This window comes from Balaenoptera physalus (genome assembly GCF_965194825.1).
Source record: "Balaenoptera physalus genome assembly, chromosome: 15".
Lineage (NCBI taxonomy): Eukaryota > Metazoa > Chordata > Mammalia > Artiodactyla > Balaenopteridae > Balaenoptera > Balaenoptera physalus.
In genome coordinates this window covers 38,462,271-38,482,633 of record NC_138894.1, presented here as the reverse complement: position 1 = coordinate 38,482,633, position 20,363 = coordinate 38,462,271, and the positions used below count along the sequence as shown (strand labels likewise).

Here is a 20,363-nt window from a genome sequence, read left to right as displayed (position 1 = left end):
ATGGGTGAAGGGGGTCAAAAGGTACAGACTTAGTTATAAAATAAGTAAGTCATAAGGATATAATGTACATCACGGCGACTGCAGTTAATAACACTGTATTGCATACTTGAAAGTTCCAAAGAGAAAAAAGATCTTAAAAGTCCTCATCATAAGAAAAAAAAATTTTTGTAACTATGTATGGTGCCAGGTGATAACTAGACTCATTATGATGATCATTTCTCAATACATACAAATATCAAATCATTATGTTGTACACTTGAAACTAAAATAATGTTATATGTCAATTATACCTGAATTAAAAAAAAAATACACACAACAAAAACCATGCAATTCAACAAATACTTGAGAGTTCTTCAAGGAACACAGTTCTCCTTGGAAGTGACCAGATGAAAAGGTGCTTCCAAACAAATTTGGGCTGGGAGAAGTTGGAAGGAGTAGAACTCAGAATAGGGTTTTTCTGGATCCTCCAAGTCTTACATAGAGGCAAGGAATTTAAGAACAACTCCAGTCAAGGCTTCAGCTCTTCTTCCAAGATAAGACAGTAGGAAAACCTGGTCAACCTTCGCTCTTTAACGTACGTCAGCAGTAAGGGATATCTGCAAACTTTGGGTATGATAGCTGAATTTTGATGTAGGAAAGTAAATGAGTTTGAGATGAAAAGAATTATCGGAACAAGTGGAATTAGCTAGTAATTTATTATCAAAGGCAGAAATTTTAAAGTATAGAGAGGCTATTATCTAAAAGTCCAATTTTATCTATTCTTGGTATGAAAACTGCACTGAAGGAAATAGCAGGCAGTATTCAGAATTCCTACTTTAAAAAGAAATTTGTAATATATTAATGCCACATTAAAAATGCCCCTTGGAGCTTTTGTTAGAAGATGGCACATATTTGATTCCCTTCTGAAAAACAAACAAACCAGGAAATACAAAAATAGAGAAAAATCTGCATCAACACTGGAAACTGTGGAGGAGGGCCATTAAAAATGCCAGATGGGCAGCAAAGCTGGGCCAGGGATGCAGGAGAGCCGTTCCTGCCCCAGAAAAGATGCTAACACACACACACACACACACACACACACACACACACACACACACACACACACACACACACACACACACACACACACACACACACACACCTGCCCCCGCTGGAAATAGACACAGCGGCTTCCTGCAAATGGGGAAACTCCTCAGGGAAGACTTGGGCTGTGTCTCAAGTGCCTCCACCGGACCAGCATCATGTCTTCCTGTTTGAAATTCATCCAAATGAAAAGTGAGGAGCTCAAAGAAGAATCCACTTCACCTTGTTCTGGGGGAAAAACCAGGTCAGGTTCATCATTTCAAGATCAAAGGGCATGAACATCAACAAATCCCAACTCAAACACTGTGGTCTGTGAACAAACTGGGGCACAAAGGGAGGCAAACATGGGCTCACTGTATGGAAGAGACAGATTTCAGATCGCTTTGGATCCTGACACAGATGAGAGAACGACAGACTTTAATTAAACAAGAGCCAAAAAAATAAAAAAAGATGCAATGAGAAAATAATGGAGATGAAAATGGAGCTGGATGAAGGGCAAGCAGAGATAAAGAGAGAGCTCCATGAGTGGAGGAGAAGTGTTCTTAGGAACAAGGAAAGACAGAATCTAAATGTTTATTAGAAGCAGTAATGATCAGAAATGACATTGCAGAAAACAATCATTGTGGAAGGCAGTACTAAAAAATCTCCAGAGTTCAGAAGAAAAGGACAAAGCAATCAGAGAAGAGGAGGAATATAGAGGAAACACTGTGGAGATTAGAATCTCAACAAGAAGGGTGTGGACAAATTTGCCCTAAAATATATTTAAATATATAATAAATATACAAATAAATTAAAGCATCTGGTCCTGGTCTAAGAATAGGGAGAAGTCAATGGAATGATTAGAAAGTCTAAGAGCAGAACCAAGCCTATGTGAGAATATTCAGGAATACATACAGAATATATGCATTTCAAGTCAGTGAAGAAAACACAGAGTACTTAGTGGAGTTGGGACAATTGGCTAACCATTTGGGAAACAATAAAGTTAGATCCCGACTTTCACCTGACATTGTAATAAACTCCAAATAGATTGAAATTTTTAACATAAATAAAGCAAGCCATAAAGGTACTATAAAAAAGTATAGTTAAATATTCTTTTTTAAATCTGGAGCTGGGAAAGGATTTTGTATGCATTTTCTTTTAAGGCAGAAACCATAAAGGAAAAGGGTTGATAGTTTGGCTAAAAAAAAAAAAAAAAAAAAAAAATGAACTGTCTTAGCAAACAATACCACAAACAAAATTAAAGATCAAATGATAGAATGGGAAGAAATTTCACCTTATGTATAATAAGCTTAATATATAAAGTGTATAAGTAAACTACAGTTTTGATACTATGAATAAGAATGCCCCATTTCTCAAAAAAAAAAATGGACCATGTACATTAACAGGCAACTCAAAAAAAGGAAAAATAGAAATGGCAAATACACCAAAAAATGACCAACCTCACTAGTTATTTTTTTAAAAATTAACACAAAAAGATACAGTTTTCTACCCATTACTAAAACTTCACTCAAGTTCATTTTTATGGTATTTTACAAAAGTATCGTTCTGTGACAGATTGAAAGTTCGTTCCTTGCCCACATGTTCTAGTTACTATTGCTGTGTATAACAAACCACCTCAAACTCGATGACATAAAACAACCACCATTTTAGTACGCCCATGGATTCTGTGGGTCAATAATCCCCACAAGGCACAGGCGAGATGGCTTGTCTCCGCTCTGTAATGTCAGAGGTCTTAGCTGGGAAGACTTGAGTAGCTGGAGGTGACTCAAATGGCTGGGGTTGGAGGCTCCATCACTCATGTGTCTGGTGTCTGGGCTGCAGTGACTCAAAGGCTGGGCTCATCTGGGGCTTCGAAAGGATCTCCTACATGTGGCCTCTCCAGGTGGCGTGGGCTTCCCAGAGCACGGCGGCTGCATTTCAAGAGGGACCATCTGGAAAGGCAGCACTCCACGAGAACCAAAGCTGCCTGACCTTTATGACCTAGCCTCAGAAATCAGTGTCACTGCCACCATGCTTTAGTGATTGAAGCAGTCACAAGCCTGCTGAGATTCAAGTTAGAAAAACACTGAATTAGATGAACCTTTTGTGCCCTCCCAGCTTTAAAATTCCACGGTCCTATGAACTGACTCTTTAATAGGGTGGGAATTAGAGAAGGAAGTGAAGAAACAGCTGAGTAGATGGAGGTAAGCCCAAGGAGTGACAAAATGTATCAAGGTAGGGAATTTTGAGAAATTGAACAAGCCGACTGCTGATTATAAATGAACAGGAGGGTTTAAAAAAATTTTTTTAATAAAATACATATAACAAAATTTACCATCTTAACCATTTTTAAGCATACAATTCAGTAGTGTTAAATATATGCACATTGTTGTGCAGCCAATCTTCAGAACTTTTTCTGAACTTGCACAACTGAAACACTATGCCTGTTAAACAACTCATTTCCCCCTCGCCCCACTCACTGGCAACCACCATTCTACTTTTGGGCTCCATGATTTTGATGCATCTAGGTACCTTATATAAGTAGAATTATGCAGTATTTGCCTTCTCGTGACTGATTTATTTCACTTAGCATAATGTCCTCAAGCCTCATCTCTGCTGTAGCATGTGTCAGAATTTCCTTCCTTTTTGAGGCTGCCTAGTATTCTGTTGTGTGTGTATATACCACATTTTATTAATCCATTCATGTGTCGATGGACATTTGGGTTGCTTCCACCTTTGGCTATTGTGAATAATGCTGCTTTGAATATGGGTATACAAATAACTCTTTAAAATCCTAACTTCAGTTCTTTTGGAGATATACCAAGAAGTAGTATTGCCAGATCATATGGTAATTTCATTTTACTTTTTTTGAGGAAAAGCCATGCTGTCTTCTATAGTAGCTGCATCATTTTACATTCTCACCAACATAGCACAAGGGTTCCAATTTCTCCACATCCTCATCAACACTTGTTATTTTCTGTTTGTTTGTTTTAAATAGCAGCCATTGTAACGGGTGTGAGGTGTTATGAACAGTAGTTTTGATTTATCGATAATGCTGTATAGTTAAAGGGAATTCCCTGGTGGTCCAGTGGTTAGGACTCCGTGCTTTCACCGCTTAGGGAGTGGGTTTAATCCCTGGTCGGGGAACTAAGACCCTGCAAGTTTTGCAGCACAACCAAAAAAAAAAAAAAATAGTAATAATATAGTTAAAGTAACCAGAGTCAATTTCTTATATTTCTACCAGGTTGGAATATAAGCAATTACTAATGGGGTCCTGGTTCTACTGTGAGACCTTCTGTAGTCTCAAGCAAATCACAGATCATTCCAGAGTGGTGTTGTCCAATAGACTTTTCTGTGATGTTGAAAATGTTCTACATCTGCACTGTCTAGTATGGGTAGCCACTAGCCACAAGTAGCCACTGAGCACTTGAAATGTGGCTAGTATGACTGGGGAGTTGAATTTTTAATTTTATTTAATTAATTAAAATTCAAATAACCACATGTACTTAGTGGCTACTGTATAGGACAGCCCAAGTCTAGGGCATTCCTTTCAGGTCTTAAGACAGAAACATGTAGTGTGCATGTAGGGAGCTGCTGGTGTCTGCCCTGACTCTCAGGGAGATATTATAGAGTCCCATTAGTTTTATACCTAAGGAAAAATCCTGAGTCATTTCCACTCACTGCCAACACCACTTCCACCGCCATCATCAACAAAATAAAACTAAGCTAACTCTGCTCTTTGAATTTCTGGAAATATTTACATATGTCCTGGCACTTTCTCCATTGTGTTTTAAACTTGTGCTTTGTTTGGCTTCAGGACCTGTACGAGGCCGGAGAGAAGAAATGGGGGACAGATGAGGTGAAATTTCTAACTGTTCTCTGCTCCCGGAATCAAAATCATCTGTTGCATGGTAAGGCACTTGCCTCATTGTCTAAAGAAACTATTTGAAAGATAGTGAAAACTATATTACCTGTAATTGATAACCTTTTTCCCTTTACTTGGTACAAAGATCTAATTTTGCTGAACTGTCTTAGATGTCTTACCTTGGAAATTTATGGGTGCAACAATGTGCGTGAGGGCCAGTTGCTGAAAGATTAATTATGAATAATTAGCAGATATATTCATAGAAGTTTGGAATTCCTGTTTGTAGGAAACAGTCCTCCATAGTCAGTCCTTTTTCTAAAGCAGCTCCCTTTAAATTTAGTTACATAAGACAAAATCTTTAGTACATCAGCAAGCAATAAAATAGAAATGTTGGTTGACATTTATTCCTATTTAACATCCAAGTTGTAAACGCTAATAGAAGTGATTTTTTTAGGGGGTATGTTGCATAAGATGAATAGTGGATGATTTCAGATTTTATTTCCTATGTGTAAAGTTTCTAATTTGCTTCTGATAATGCTAGTCTTTGTAATGTGATTTTAACTTCTTTGGGGAAAAGGTACTATACAATTGTAGAATATTTATTGTCAGGTTTATTTTCTTCTTGTAAACAGCAATAAAGGTTTAATAAAATATTTCATCTTTTATATAAGCTTTTGAGGTCTTTATGCTATATCCTAATTTTATAAACTCATCATGCCCTTATAATCACTCGCAATTTACAAAACTTGTGGGAAATTTGAGAAGAATGAGTTTGCTAAATTGAAAACATGAAGAAAATTGAAAATTACAACACATTTGGAAGTTGCAATTATTTCAGATATTCCAGTGACAGTAGGTGATTACTCCAGTTAATAAATGTCGTGGGCAGTCATCAGATGCACCAACTTCTGACTCAGATCCTTATTTTTTTTGCCTTCCCTTGCCTGATGACTAGTAAGGCAAATCTCTCCTTCGTGTTATTTTCCAAGAACTGCAGGTCCTCAGAAGCCGATTTAATGCAAATATATTTGTAACAATTTTTGCTTCCAGGCATAAGTCAATAGTTGGGCATTTATAAAACATTTGCTTGTAAGCCACTGGAAGAAAATCTTTTAAGCATTATTTGAATAAAGAAAACATCATAATTTTCTTACCAACCAACAATAATAGTGAGGATTCATAATAACTAAGATTTTATTAATTATCTTCTAGGTGCAGTGCTAAGCATATTATAAGCATTGGTCGTTGCAGCATCCCAATGAAGCAGCCATTATTTTCCCCATTTTACAGCGGAGAAAACTGAGTCTTAGAAAATGTGTCAATTAGATTTTTTAATTCCAAGCAATATGCACTGAATAATTACATAGGAAAAGAGAAAATAATATAGAAGGGGACAAGAGGGAAAATGGAAAATACTAGAGGTCCATTGAATTGAAGGGAGAGCTGAACAGCTCCAGAAAGACTAGAAATCAAGGCAGTTCTGGGGATCTCAGTAGAAGGGAGTCATGGATTTATTTCTAAGGCAGAGTTTCCTAAAATCTGGTCTCCATTAAAAATGCTGATTCTTGGACCCCTACTTCAGACTGGCTAATTTAGGATTTCTGAGAGTGACACGCAAGGAGTTGAACAGGTTTCTCAGGTGATTCTTATGTTCTCTGAAGTTAAAGATGACTCAGTGCTTTTGGCCATCCTCATGATATCTGCTCAGTTAAAAACATCCCAGGAGAGTAAGACTGATTGGCCCTGGTTGGATGAACTGCTCACTCATTTGTTAGAGCTTATCATGTATGTTGGGGGGAAGGGGTGTTCCTGGATTGACAGCCCTGTGAGAATCACTCTGATGGGGGTGGATTAGCATCCCAAAGAAGGCAGTGTTAAGAAGATAAACAAAACAGATATCCACTCTAAGAAGGCTCCAGAATGAGGCAGCAAGAGAGAAAAATATGTTCATAATATTCAAAAATACTTGGTAAAAAAGGGGAGAAATTTTAATTATGTTAAAGTCTATTAAAAGATGCAAGCAACTGTTACCAAATGTGACTAAGCTTTGAAAAGGTTGAATTGCTCTAGTTTTTTTTTTAATTGATGTATAGTTGATTAACAATGTTGTGTTTGTTTCTGGTGTACAGCAAAGTGATTCAGTTATATGTATATGTATATATGTATATACATATATATATTCTTTTTCAGGTTCTTTTCCATTATAGGTTATTACAAGATATTGAATATAGTTCCCTGTGTTATAGAGTAGTACCTTGTTGTTTATCTATCTTATATATAATAGTTTGTATCTGCTAATCCCAAACGCCTAATTTTTCCCTCCCCCACCTTTCCCCTTTGGTAACCATAAGCTTGTTTTCTATGTCTTTGAGTCTGTATCTGTTGTGTAAGTTCATTTTTATCATTTTTTAGATTCCACATATAAGTGATATCATGTAAAATTTGTCATTCTCTGTCTAACTTACTTCACTTAGTATGATAATCTCTAGGTCCATCCATGTTGCTGCAAATGGCATTATTTCATTCTTTTTTGTGGCTGAGTAATATTCCATTTGTGTGTGTGTGTGTGTGTGTGTGTGTGTGTGTGTGTGTGTACATATATACACACACACCACATCTTCTTTATCCATTCACCTGTCAATGGACATTTAGGTCGTTTCCATGTCTTGGCTCTTGTAAACAGGAATTGCTCTAGTTTTGATGTGCTGAAAGGAAGATGAACATACAGGTGATCGCGAGCTTATTAAGGAAACAATGAGAAAAGAAAGCAAATCTCTCAAGAGGTTATCTCCACTTTATGTGGTGAAAACAGGGTCCCACATAAGGGAAATGACTTGCCTGATGTCCTCCAAGATTCACAATATTCCTTCCTCCTCTCCTCTGTTCCATTCCACTTGCCATATGCATCCTGGTTCTCACCCACATTGCTAATTAGTTTCCTCTTGAAATATGCCAAAGAATAATAGTGTAGTCTAGTTAAAAGATGCTCATTCTCTCCGTACAGTTTAGTTTCCTCTATTCTTTTTTTTATTATTTATAATTTCATTTTGTTATTGTTTGTAGTGTTCGATGAATACAAAAGGATATCACAGAAGGATATTGAACAGAGTATTAAATCTGAAACATCTGGTAGCTTCGAAGAAGCTCTGCTGGCCATAGGTAAACTGGTAGGGGGTGGGGAGTGGAGAAACAAATATTTATAGACTTTCCTCCTTATTATCAATTTGTTGTCATGGGTTGTAGAAATTTTTTTTCAGGGATAAAAAAAATTGTTTAAATCACTCATGACGTGTGATCCAGACTTTTTTTTTTTAATTCGTTAATTTATTTATTTTTGGTTGCCCTGGGTCTTCGTTGCTGTGCACAGGCTTTCTCTACTTGCGTCGAGCAGGGGCTACTCTTGGTTGCGGTGTGCGGGCTTCTCATTGTAGTGGCTTCTCTTGTTGCAGAGCATGGGCTCTAGGTGCGTGGGCTTCAGTAATTGTGGAATGTGGGCTCACTAGTTGTGGTTTGTGGGCCGTAGAGCACAGGCTCAGTAGTTGTGGCGCACGGGCTTAGTTGCTCCGCGGCATGTGGGATCTTCCTGGACCAGGGCTCGAACCCGTGTCCCCTGCATTGGCAGGTGGATTCTTAACCACTGTGCCACCAGGGAAGTCCCGTGTGATCCAGAATTTTAAGCGAGAAATATTATATACAACCTGATTGTTATTGTACCATGTGGCTTTATCTATTTTATATCCTCTGTGCCTTTGTATCTTAGTACATGGAAAGGTTAATCCTATACTAGCTGCATCTTGCAAGTCTGTGAATGGTTAGAACTAATAACTGTTTCATGTACAGATAGCAATAATCTTTTTGAAATTTTATGCTGCCTTATGCTTTAATGGCCTTTATTAATTATTTGTCTAGGAACTTGACAATAAATTGAGGGTACTTTCCATCTATGAAAATGCTTTTAGCATAGCCTATACTCATAAAACATGGTTTGGCTAAATTTTTCCGACAAAGCAGTCAAAAGATACTACTTCACACCTTGTAGAATCAATGGGAACAAATGTCACTTTTTTCTTGCAGATTTTATCTGTAATCTTTTCATTTCTCTTTTTATCTCTTGACAGTAAAGTGCATGAGGAACAAATCTGCATATTTTGCTGAAAGGCTTTATAAATCTATGAAGGTAAATGGCCTCATTGTTAGCATCTGAATGGCTCTGAGGGTCTTGTGTCCACCTTCATATGCTTACTTATGTCCCCCATGCAAATTAGCCAAAATCAGCTTGAGCTATTCAGTTCAATTCTTCAAATACTTCACTGAGTGTTTGCTAATAATAATGCTAGGTAATATATATTGAGTACTTATAATGTGTGATCACTGTTCCTAATACTTTATATGTATAATTTTATCCCCACAACAGCTCTGTGGGGCAGGTACTGTTATCAGCTTCCATTTTACAGATGAGAAAACTGAGGCATAAAGAGGATAGGCAATTTGCCCAGGGTCCTCAGTGAGGAAAGGAATGGAGCAGGGATGCAAACATTGGCAGTCCAACTTCAGATTCCCAGCTCCTAACCATGCATTGTACTCTGTGCAAGCACCCTTGCTGAGAACCATGGGAGGGGCAAGAGAGATCAAACTGCAGTCCCTGGTCTCAAAGAACTTCTAGCTCTGAGAGGAAGGCAGCTATGTGCAAAACACCAGTAAGAACAAAATAGAATGTAAGACGGTAGTTGAGGATCCAAATATTATAGGAACACAGAGGAAAGGGTGTTTAAAAAAAATATTTGTTTGGGGGTGAGGATCAGAAAAGGACATATAAAGAAATTGGTATATTTGAGCAGGACCTTAAAGGAAGTTTTACATCAGAGGGTTTTACATGGTAGGAAGGACGGTAAAGCTGGGAAGGGAAGGATGACATGGTGGGTGGATCACCGTATGTGAGGCAGGAGGGCTGGAGAACACAGGGTATGTCTCTAGAAGGGCAGAGAGCTGTCTCCTCTGGTCAGAACACTGAGTGTTGAAAAGATAAGTTGGGGAAACCCTTGAGCTCCGTGGTGAGGAGCAAGATTCCACAGGCCTCTAAGGTTATAGTACAAGGGATGTCATCCGGAGACTGATACATAGTCTGCCTTGATAGACTAACAGAGAGCACTGTCTGAAAACTAGCTCAGCTTTGTATGCAGGGATCTTGTTTCTTCCTTAGGGCTTGGGCACTGATGACAACACCCTTATCAGAGTGATGGTTTCTCGAGTGGAGATTGACATGTTGGACATCCGGGCAAACTTCAAGAGGCTCTATGGAAAGTCTCTGTACTCCTTCATCAAGGTAGGTCACAGCAGCCTTGCCTTGGCCCAGAGGAAAGTGCTGATGAAAGGAGGGGGTTCTGACCTAGGTATTTAGACACTTCTTATCCTCTCCTTGGCAGACATCATTCCATTTAAGGATGGTACTCTAATTCAGATATTTCCAGCCTCTCTCCTTTCCCACAGATGTTTAAATCTCTGCCTGGTTAGAAGTTGGAAATGTTTGCCTTCTAAATAGAGTTAATTATTTCATGTTGACCCCAGACAAAGAAAGATTTTATACATATATATATTTTTTGGAGTTTCCATATCTTTTTTTAATTTTTGAATTTTATTTAATTTATTTTTTTATACAGCGGTTCTTATTAGTCATCAATTTTATACACATCAGTGTATACATGTCAATCCCAATCTCCCAATTCATACCACCACCACCACCACCCTCCTGCTGCTTTCCCCCTTGGTGTCCATACATTTGTTCTCTACATCTGTGTCTCAATTTCTGCCCTGCAAACCGGCTCATCTGTACCATATTTCTAGGTTCCACATATATGCGTTAATATACGATATTTGTTTTTCTCATTCTGACTTACTTCACTCTGTATGACAGTCTCTAGATCCATCCACGTCTCTACAAATGACCCAATTTCGTTCCTTTTTATGGCTGAGTAATATTGCCTTGTATATATGTACCACATCTTCTTTATCCATTCATCTGTCGATGGGCACTTAGGTTCCTTCCATGACCTGGCTATTGTAAATAGTGCTGCAATGAACATTGGGGTGCATGTGTCTTTTTGAATTATGGTTTTCTCTGGGTATGTGCCCAGTAGTGGGATTGCTGTGTCATATGGTAATTCTATTTTTAGTTTTTTAAGGAACCTCCATACTGTTCTCCATAGTGGCTGTATCAATTTACATTCCCACCAACAGTGCAAGAGGGTTCCCTTTTCTCCACACCATCTCCAGCATTTGTTGTTTGTAGATTTTCTGATGATGCCCATTCTGACTGGTGTGAGGTGATACCTCATTGTAGTTTTGATTTGCATTTCTCTAATAATTAGTGATGTTGAGCAGCTTTGCATGTACTTCTTGGCCATCTGTATGTCTTCTTTGGAGAAATGTCTATTTAGGTCTTCTTCCCATTTTTGGATTGGGTTGTTTGTTTTTTTAATATTGAGCTGCATGAGCTGTTTATATATTTTGGAGATTAATCCTTTGTCCATTGATTCGTTTGCAAATATTTTCTCCCATTTTGAGGGTTGTCTTTTGGTCTTGTTTATGATTTCCTTTGCTGTGCAAAAGCTTTGAAGTTTCATTAGGTCCCATTTGTTTATTTTTGTTTTTATTTCCATTACTCTAGGAGGTGGATCAAAAAAGATCTTGCTGTGATTTATGTCAAAGAGTGTTCTTCCTATGTTTTCCTTTAAGAGTTTTATAGTGTCCGGTCTTACATTTAGGTCTCTAATCCACTTTGAGTTTATTTTTGTGTATGGTGTTAGGGAGTGTTCTAATTTCATTCTTTTACATTTAGCTGTCCTGTTTTCCCAGCACCAGTTATTGAAGAGACTGTCTTTTCTCCATTGTATATCCTTGCCTGCTTTGTCATAGATTAGTTGAATAGGTGTGTGGGTTTATCTCTGGGCTTTCTATCTTGTTCCATGGATCTGTGTTTCTGTTTTTGTGCCAGTACCATATTGTCTTGATTACTGTAGCTTTGTAGTATAGTCTGAAGTCAGGGAGTCTGATTCCTCCAGCTCTGTTTTTTTCCCCCAAGACTGCTTTGGCTATTCAGGGTCTTTTGTGTCCCCATACAAATTTTAAGATTTTTAGTTCTAGTTCTGTAAAAAATGCCATTGGTAATTTGATAGGGATTGCATTGAATCTGTAGATTGCTTTGGGTAGTATAGTCATTTTCACAATATGGATTCTTCCAATCCAAGAACATGGTATATCTCTCCATCTGTTGGTATCATCTTTAATTTCTTTCATCAGTGTCTTATAGTTTTGTGCATACAGGTCTTTTGTCTCCCTAGGTAGGTTTATTCCTAGGTATTTTATTCTTTTTGTAATGGTAAATGGGAGTATTTCCTTAATTTCTCTTTCATATTTTTCAGCATTAGTGTATAGGAGTGCAAGAGATTTCTGTGCATTAATATTGTATCCTACAACTTTACCAAATTCATTGATTAGCTCTAGTAGCTTTCTGGTGGCATCTTTGGATTCTCTATGTATAGTATCATGTCATCTGCAAACAGTGACTGTTTTACTTCTTCTTTTCCAATTTGTTTTCCTTTTATTTCTTTCTCTTCTCTGATTGCTGTGGTTAGGACTTCCAGAACTATGTTAAATAACAGTGGTGAGAGTGGACATCCTTGTCTCGTTCCTGATCTTAGAGGAAATGCTTTCAGTTTTTCACCATTGAGAATGATGTTTGCTGTGGGTTTGTCGTATATGGCCTTTATTATGTTGAGGTAGGTTCCCTCTATGCCCACATTCTGGAGAGTTTTTATCATAAATGGGTGTTGAATTTTGTCAAAAGCTTTTTCTGCATCTATTGAGACGATCATATGGTTTTTATTCTTCAGTTTGTTAATATGGTATATCACATCGATTGATTTGCGTATATTGAAGAATCCTTGCATCCTTGGGATAAATCCCACTTGATCATGGTCTATGATCCTTTTAATGTGTTGTTGGATTCTGTTTGCTAGTATTTTGTTGAGGAGTTTTGCATCTATATTCATCAGTGATATTGGTCTGTAATTTTCTTTTTTTGTAGTATCTTTGTCTGGTTTTGGTATCAGGGTGATAGTGGCCACATAGAATGAGTTTGGGAGTGTTCCTTCCTCTGCAATTTTTTGGAAGAGTTTGAGAAGGATGGTTGTTAGCTCTTCTCTAAATGTTTGATAGAATTCACCTGTGAAGCCATCTGGTCCTGGACTTTTGTTTGTTGGAAGATTTTTAATCACAGTTTCAACTTCATTACATGTGATTGGTGTGTTCATATTTTCTGTTTCTTCCTGGTTCAGTCTTGGAAGGTTATACCTTTCTAAGAATTTGTCCATGTCTTCCAGGTTGTCCATTTTATTGGCATAGAGTTGCTTATAGTAGTCTCTTAGGATGCTTTGTATTTCTGCGGTGTCTGTTGTAACTTCTTTTTCATTTCTAAGTTTATTGATTTGAGTCCTCTCCCTCTTTTTATTGATGAGTCTGGCTAATGGTTTATCAATTTTGTTTATCTTCTCAAAGAACCAGCTTTTAGTTTTATAGATCTTTGGTATTGTTTTCTTTGTTTCTATTTCATTTATTTCTGCTCTGATCTTTATAGCTTCTTTCCTTCTGCTAACTTTGGGTTTTGTTTGTTCTTCTTTCTGTAGTTCCTTTAGGTGTAAAGTTAGATTGTTTATTTGAGATTTTTCTTGTTTCTTGAGGTAGGCTTGTATAGCTATAAACTTCCCTCTTAGAACTGCTTTTGCTGCATCCCATAGGTTTTGGATCGTCATGTTTTCATTGTCATTTGTCTCTAGGTATTTTTTGATTTCCTCTTTGATTTCTTCAGTGATCTCTTGGTTATTTAGTAACTTATTGTTTAGCCTCCATGTGTTTGTGTTTTTTATGTTTTTTTCTGTGTAATTGATTTCTAATCTCATAGTGTTGTGGTCAGAAAAGATGCTTGATATGATTTCAGTTTTCTTAAATTTACTGAGGCTTGATTTGTGACCCAAGATGTGATCTATCCTGGAGAATGTTCCATGCGCACTTGAGAAGAAAGTGTAATCTGTTGTTTTTGGATGGAATGTCCTATAAATATCAATTAAATCTATCTGGTCTATTGTGTCATTTAAAGCTTCTGTTTCCTTATTTATTTTCATTTTGGATGATGTGTCCATTGGTGTAAGTGAGGTGTTAAAGTCCCCCACTATTATTGTGTTACTGTCAAGTTCCTCTTTTATAGCTGTTAGCAGTTGCCTTATGTACTGAGGTGCTCCTATGTTGGGTGCATATATATTTATGATTGCTATATCTTCTTTTTGGATTGATCCCTTGATCATTATGTAGTGTCCTTCCTTGTCTCTTGTAACATTCTTTATTTTAAAGTCTATTTTATCTGATATGAGTATAGCTACTCCAGCTTTCTTTTGATTTCCATTTACATGGAATACCTTTTCCCATCCCCTCACTTTCAGTCTGTATGTGTCTCTAGGTCTGAAGTGTGTCTCTTGTAGACAGCATATAGATGGGTCCTGTTTTTGTATCCATTCAGCAAGCCTGTGTCTTTTAGTTGGAGCATTGAATCAATTCACGTTTAAGGTAATTATCGATATGTATGTTCCTATGACCATTTTCTTAACTGTTTTGGGTTTGTTTTTGTAGGTCCTTTTCTTCTCTTGTGTTTCCCACTTAGAGAAGTTCCTTTAGCATTTGTTGTAGAGCTGGTTTGTTGGTGCTGAATTCTCTTAGGTGTTGCTTGTCTGTAAAGCTTTTGATTTCTCCATCGAATCTGAATGAGATCCTTGCTGGGTAGAGTAATCTTGGTTGTAGGTTCTTCCCTTTCATCACTTTAAGTATATCATGCCACTCCCTTCTGGCTTGTAGAGTTTTTGCTGAGAAATCAGCTGTTAACCTTATGGGAGTTCCCTTGTATGTTATTTGTCGTTTTTCCCTTGCTGTTTTCAATAATTTTTCTTTGTCTTTAATTTTTGCCAGTTTGATTACTATGTGTCTTGGCGTGTTTCTCCTTAGGTTTATCCTGTATGGGACGCCCTGCGCTTCCTGGACTTGGGTGGCTATTTCCTTTCCCATGTTAGGGAAGTTTTTGACTACAATCTCTTCAAATATTTTCTCTGGTCTTTTCTCTCTCTCTTCTCCTTCTGGGACCCCTATAATGCGAATGTTGTTGCGTTTAATGTTGTCCCAGAGGTCTCTTAGGCTGTCTTCATTTCTTTTCATTCTTTTTTCTTTATTCTGTTCTGCAGCAGTGAATTCCGCCATTCTGTCTTCCAGGTCACTTATCCGTTCTTCTGCCTCAGTTATTCTGCTATTGATTCCTTCTGGTGTAGTTTTCATTTCAGTTACTGTATTGTTCATCTCTGTTTGTTTGTTCTTTAATTCTTCTAGGTCTTTTTTAAACATTTCTTGCATCTCCTCGATCTTTGCCTCCATTCTTTTTCTGAGGTCCTGGATCATCTTCACTCTCATTATTCTGAATTCTTTTTCTGGAAGGCTGCCTATCTCCACTTCATTTAGTTGTTTTTCTGGGGTTTTATCTTGTTCCTTCATCTGGTACATAGCCCTCTGCCTTTTCATCTTGTCTATCTTTCTGTGAATGTGGTTTTTGTTCCACAGGCTGCAGGATTGTAGTTTTTCTTCCTTCTGCTGTCTGCCCTCTGGTGGATGAGGCTATCTAAGAGGCTTGTGTAAGTTTCCTGATAGGAGGGACTGGTGGTGGGTAGAGCTGACTGTTGCTCTGGTGGGCAGAGCTCAGTAAAACTTTAATCCTCTTGACTTCTGATGGGTGGGGCTGGGTTCTCTCCCTGTTGGTTGTTTGGCCTGAGGCAACCCAACACTGGAGCCTACCTGGGCTCTTTGGTGGGGCTAATGGCGGACTCAGGGAGGGCTCACACCAAGGAGTACTTCCCAGAACTTCTGCTGCCAGTGTCCTTGTCCTCACAGTGAGACACAGCCACCCTCCGCCTTTCAATAAAGATTATATTTTAATGAATGGTTTTAAGAGCACAATTTCCATTTCTACCTGCTTACAATAAAAGGGAAGCACTGATTCAGTCATCCAGAACCCCATCCAGGGCCAGCTGAGGTCTGCTGAAAATATGGGAAAACATGACAGTCATCCTGGATTGCTATTCTTTACCTGGCACCAGACTTCTAGGAGTCCTAACATGGCATGGGAGTGATGAGAAATGATTCACATCTCTCAAAACCCCTCATTACTGGGACTTTTCTTCTTGAGGAAGCCAGAAGGGCCTCAGGAATATGAAGCCAAACCCATTTTCCTAGAAGCTGGGTTGCCAGCACAGTAAATGTCAAATCAGGATTTGATCTGTGAATTAAATATTCTGATCCTACTCATAGCTTGGAGAGGTTTAACTACTAGGTGATTTGAGCTGCAGAGTTTATGACTATGTCTACAAGGCATTTAGGAACTTGTTTCTATTTCTGTACAGTCTGTGAGGTCACTTTTTTTTGCAGAGCCGAAATATAGCTAGCTGTAAGCAAAACAACTTTAAGATACAAGGATGACCATAAATGAAGCTATGGGAAAATATATTTGTAACATATACTTATAATGTATGGTTAATATCCCTATATGAGGAGCTTGTACAAATTACTAAGAACAAGGAGAAAAATCCAAAAGGAAAACTGGACAGAAAGAAAACATGAGCTTCATGAAAGATGAGACACAAATGGACAATAAATATGTACAATGTTTAATCTCACTAATATATAATGGATTGCAAATAAAAACAAATCATCATTTTTCACCTAATACCTTAACAAAGTTTAAAGAGATGATAACCAGCATTGAGAAAGTCTTGGGGAAATCTCACCGTCTCTTATGGAAGCACTGTAAACTAGTCTAACTTTCCGGGGAGGCAACTTGCCAATAAATGTTTAAAAAATAAACTGTACCTCTTACTTAGTTATTATATATTTAAGAATATCTTTAGGCAAAATAATAAGGTAAAAATGCGCTAATCCACAGAATGGGAGAAAATATTTACAAATTATATCTAATAAGGGTTTACTATCCAGAATATATAAAGAACTCCTACAACTCAATAACAAAAAGACAAACAACCCAATTAAAAAATGACAAAGGATTTGAGTATCTTCATTTCTCCAAGGGAGATATACAAATGGGCAATAAGCACGTGAAAATATGCTCAACATCATTATCAAAACCACAGTGAAATACCACTTTGTACCTACTAAGATGGCTATAATTTTTTTATAAATGGAAAATAACAAATGTAGGTGAGGATGTGGAGAAATTAGAACCTTGTGTATTGCTGGTGTGAATGTAAAATGGTGCAGCCGTTGTGGAAAACAGTTTGGCGCTTCCTCAAAAAGTTAAACATAGAATTACCATATTACCCCGCAATTCCACTCCCAGGTATATACTCAAAAGAAATGAAAACGGGGACTTAAACAGGTATTTGTACACCAATGTAAACATTATTTATAATAGCCAAAAGGTGGAAACAACCTAAGGGTCCATGAACAGGTGAATGGATAAACAAAATGTGATATATACATACATAATGTGAATGAAGTTTCTGATACATGGATGAACTTTGGAAACATTCTAAGTGACATAAACCAGACACAAAAGGACAAATACTGTATATGATTCTACTTACATGAAATATTTAGACTAGGTAAATTCATAGAGACAGAAGGTAGATTAGAGGTTACCAGGGGCTGGAGGATAAGGGGAATAGGAAGTTCTTGCTTAGTGGTTACAGAGTTTATTACACATTATTTTAATTTTTATTAACCAATAGGGGATGACTCAAATTATGGAAAATCTATACAGTGGAATACTATACAGACACTAAAATGATGGGGTAAAAAATATTGATTGACTAGGGGAAACAGCACAATAAATACATTTACATTATATATTTGTATATATATAAATATGTTAATATGTGTATACACACACTCACACAACACTGGAAAAAATTAAAAATAATACATTGCCCATTCAATAAAAATTGTCAAAAGAAACAGAATAGAAATAGAAAATATGTAAATAATAGAAAAAAGACAGATGTAAGATTAAAAATGTAAGTTATAATAATAAATAAACTCTCAGGTTAGGTAAAAATATAAAATCCTACTCCATGCTGTTTATAAGGAACAGTTGAAATACAGTGATATGTAAGAAGCTTTAAAAAAAAAAAGGCCAGGGAAAAGAACATTTGATAAAAAGAAAGCAGGGATTATACTATAAGTAAAAAGAAGAATTTAAGGGGAAAAAGTATTAAATAGGACAAAGTAATAGATCACTTTATATTGATAAAAGCAACAATTTACAGCAAAGATTAAATTACCATAAAACTTTAGTTGCCAAATAGTATTGCATTCAAATATATAAAGAAACTTGAGGCTCCAAAAGAAGACATTGATGGAAATACTATGCTAGATAGACTTTAACACATCCTTCTCTTTTGGCAGATCAATGAGACAAGGTATAAACAAGGGTGTATTAAGATTGATTTTAATAGATATACATTAAACTTTGAATCCCATCCCATCTTTTCTAGTGCCCATGAAACACTAGCAAAAATTGATCTATTATTTAGGCCATGAAAAATTCTATGTAAAAATTATAGCACCTTTCTGGAAGGCTATTTTGCAACCCATACTAAAAGAAAATACATGATCATTAATCTGGTAATTCCCATTTTATGAAAATTTATCCTGAATACATCATTTTTAAAATGCACAAAAATTTATAGTATGTTTATTGCAGCAGTGTTTATAATAGTGAAAAATTGGAAAAAACATAAATATCCAATGGGGGGTGATCAAATAAATTATTTTACCTATGTACAATGGAATACTCTGTAACCATTAAGGAATGATGTTGTGGAAGAGTATTTAATAAATTAAAATAGGGAAATAGGCTATAGTAAATAAAAAAGTAGAATATGGAAGAATACTACAATCCCATCACGTAGGAATCTATATCCATAGAAAAAGGTCTGGAAGGATATGCAAAAACCAAAATGTTAGGCAGAGTAATCTCTAGATGTTAGAATTATAGATGATGTTTTTATATTCTTTTATGTCTATTTTCTACATTGAACAGGCATTCTTTTTATAATAAAAAATAACAAATGTCATTTAAAAAAAAAAAAAAAAAAAAAAACCTCTCCAAGAAAGATCCCGGCAAGACTGAAAAGTTAACCTAGATGACTTTGAGCTGTGTATTCTATTTTAAATCCCATTTATCTGACTGTAACTCTGCTTTCCTTGTCCCCAGGGTGATACATCTGGAGACTACAGGAAGGTACTGCTCATTCTCTGTGGAGGAGATGATTAAAATAAAATCCAGAAAGGATAGGAGGATTCCCTACACTTCGAATTTTTTTTAACTTCATTTTTCTACACTGCTGTTAGCATTATCTCAGAATGGTTATTTCCAATTAAAATGCCTACAGATGCCTCCTAAGATATAGACTGTATTATTATTCATCTATAATTACTCACTATGATGCTTTAAAGCTGTACTTGCTTTTCACAGCTTATAAAACCTAAAAGGAGATTTTAAATTAGAAATAAGAATGTGCTCCATGTTTTCAACAGATTTCTTCCTTGTTTGTGTTTCACAGAAATTGGAATATATTAAATTATTTCATGTTTTCTTTTTGGTGAAAACTGTTGAAATGGAAGACTGGAAGACTGTTCTAAAATCACTTTTCTTCCCTAATTCTATTTTTTGAGTGGCTAGTAATTTCTTGATTTGAAATTGTGAGCATCTAGTTAGTAAGAATATCTATCCAATTTGCTACTTTACTTGTCATAGTTTGAAAGCATCCACAGATCTCCTTTGTTTAGGTTTTTGTCTAAAGTGTTAGTTGATCTTTACTAAGTTTGGCATTAGAGACTTCCTCCATCACATCTTATGTTACCATCTCTTAGTCTCTCCAGGTTAAAGTATACCAAACTCACCAACTCTTCTGAACGAATTCAATTCTAAGTGTGGTTATACAGATCATATATGTCTGGTTACCAAACATAAATGCTGAACATTCCACAATATTATGGTTAATAATAATAATAACAATATAATAAAATAATAATAATGGTACTGATCCAGCTTGAAGATGAATGTGAAAGAATTGTGTCAAACTGCGTATTCTGCTGATGGTGTAGTGCTCTGAATTTACTTTTACTTAAAGAAAAATTTTTGTGCCCCCAATTTTTTAAATCATTTTCAATTTTGTTGATTTGTAGTAATTTATACTTACACTGTGCCTTTCAACTCTAGAATTACTGTAAAGGTGTACTTGGATTTAATTTAAAAGTTCAGTTTGTATACAACATGGAAAAATAATTTCAATAAAACACGGTGCCTTTCAAATGAGGTATATGCGTTCTCTGA

The 20,363-nt window shown here is 36.5% G+C and overlaps 1 protein-coding gene across 4 annotated transcripts in view; it reads left to right on the top strand.

Moving 5' to 3' along the window:
- The window catches only part of ANXA4 (annexin A4), a 73,603-nt gene extending 53,240 nt beyond the window's left edge, over positions 1–20,363 (top strand). For 3 of the 4 annotated variants that reach the window (XM_082426075.1, XM_082426076.1, XM_082426077.1), the window contains 4 exons: positions 4,880–4,973; positions 7,991–8,086; positions 9,046–9,104; positions 10,128–11,093. In XM_082426075.1, the coding sequence (XP_082282201.1) occupies positions 4,880–4,973; positions 7,991–8,086; positions 9,046–9,104; positions 10,128–10,325 (447 nt within the window). In that variant the 3' untranslated portion in view covers positions 10,326–11,093. Of the gene's footprint in view, positions 1–4,879; positions 4,974–7,990; positions 8,087–9,045; positions 9,105–10,127; positions 11,094–19,241 lie in introns of those variants that run through there. The other variant, XM_082426078.1, reaches the window with a different exon arrangement.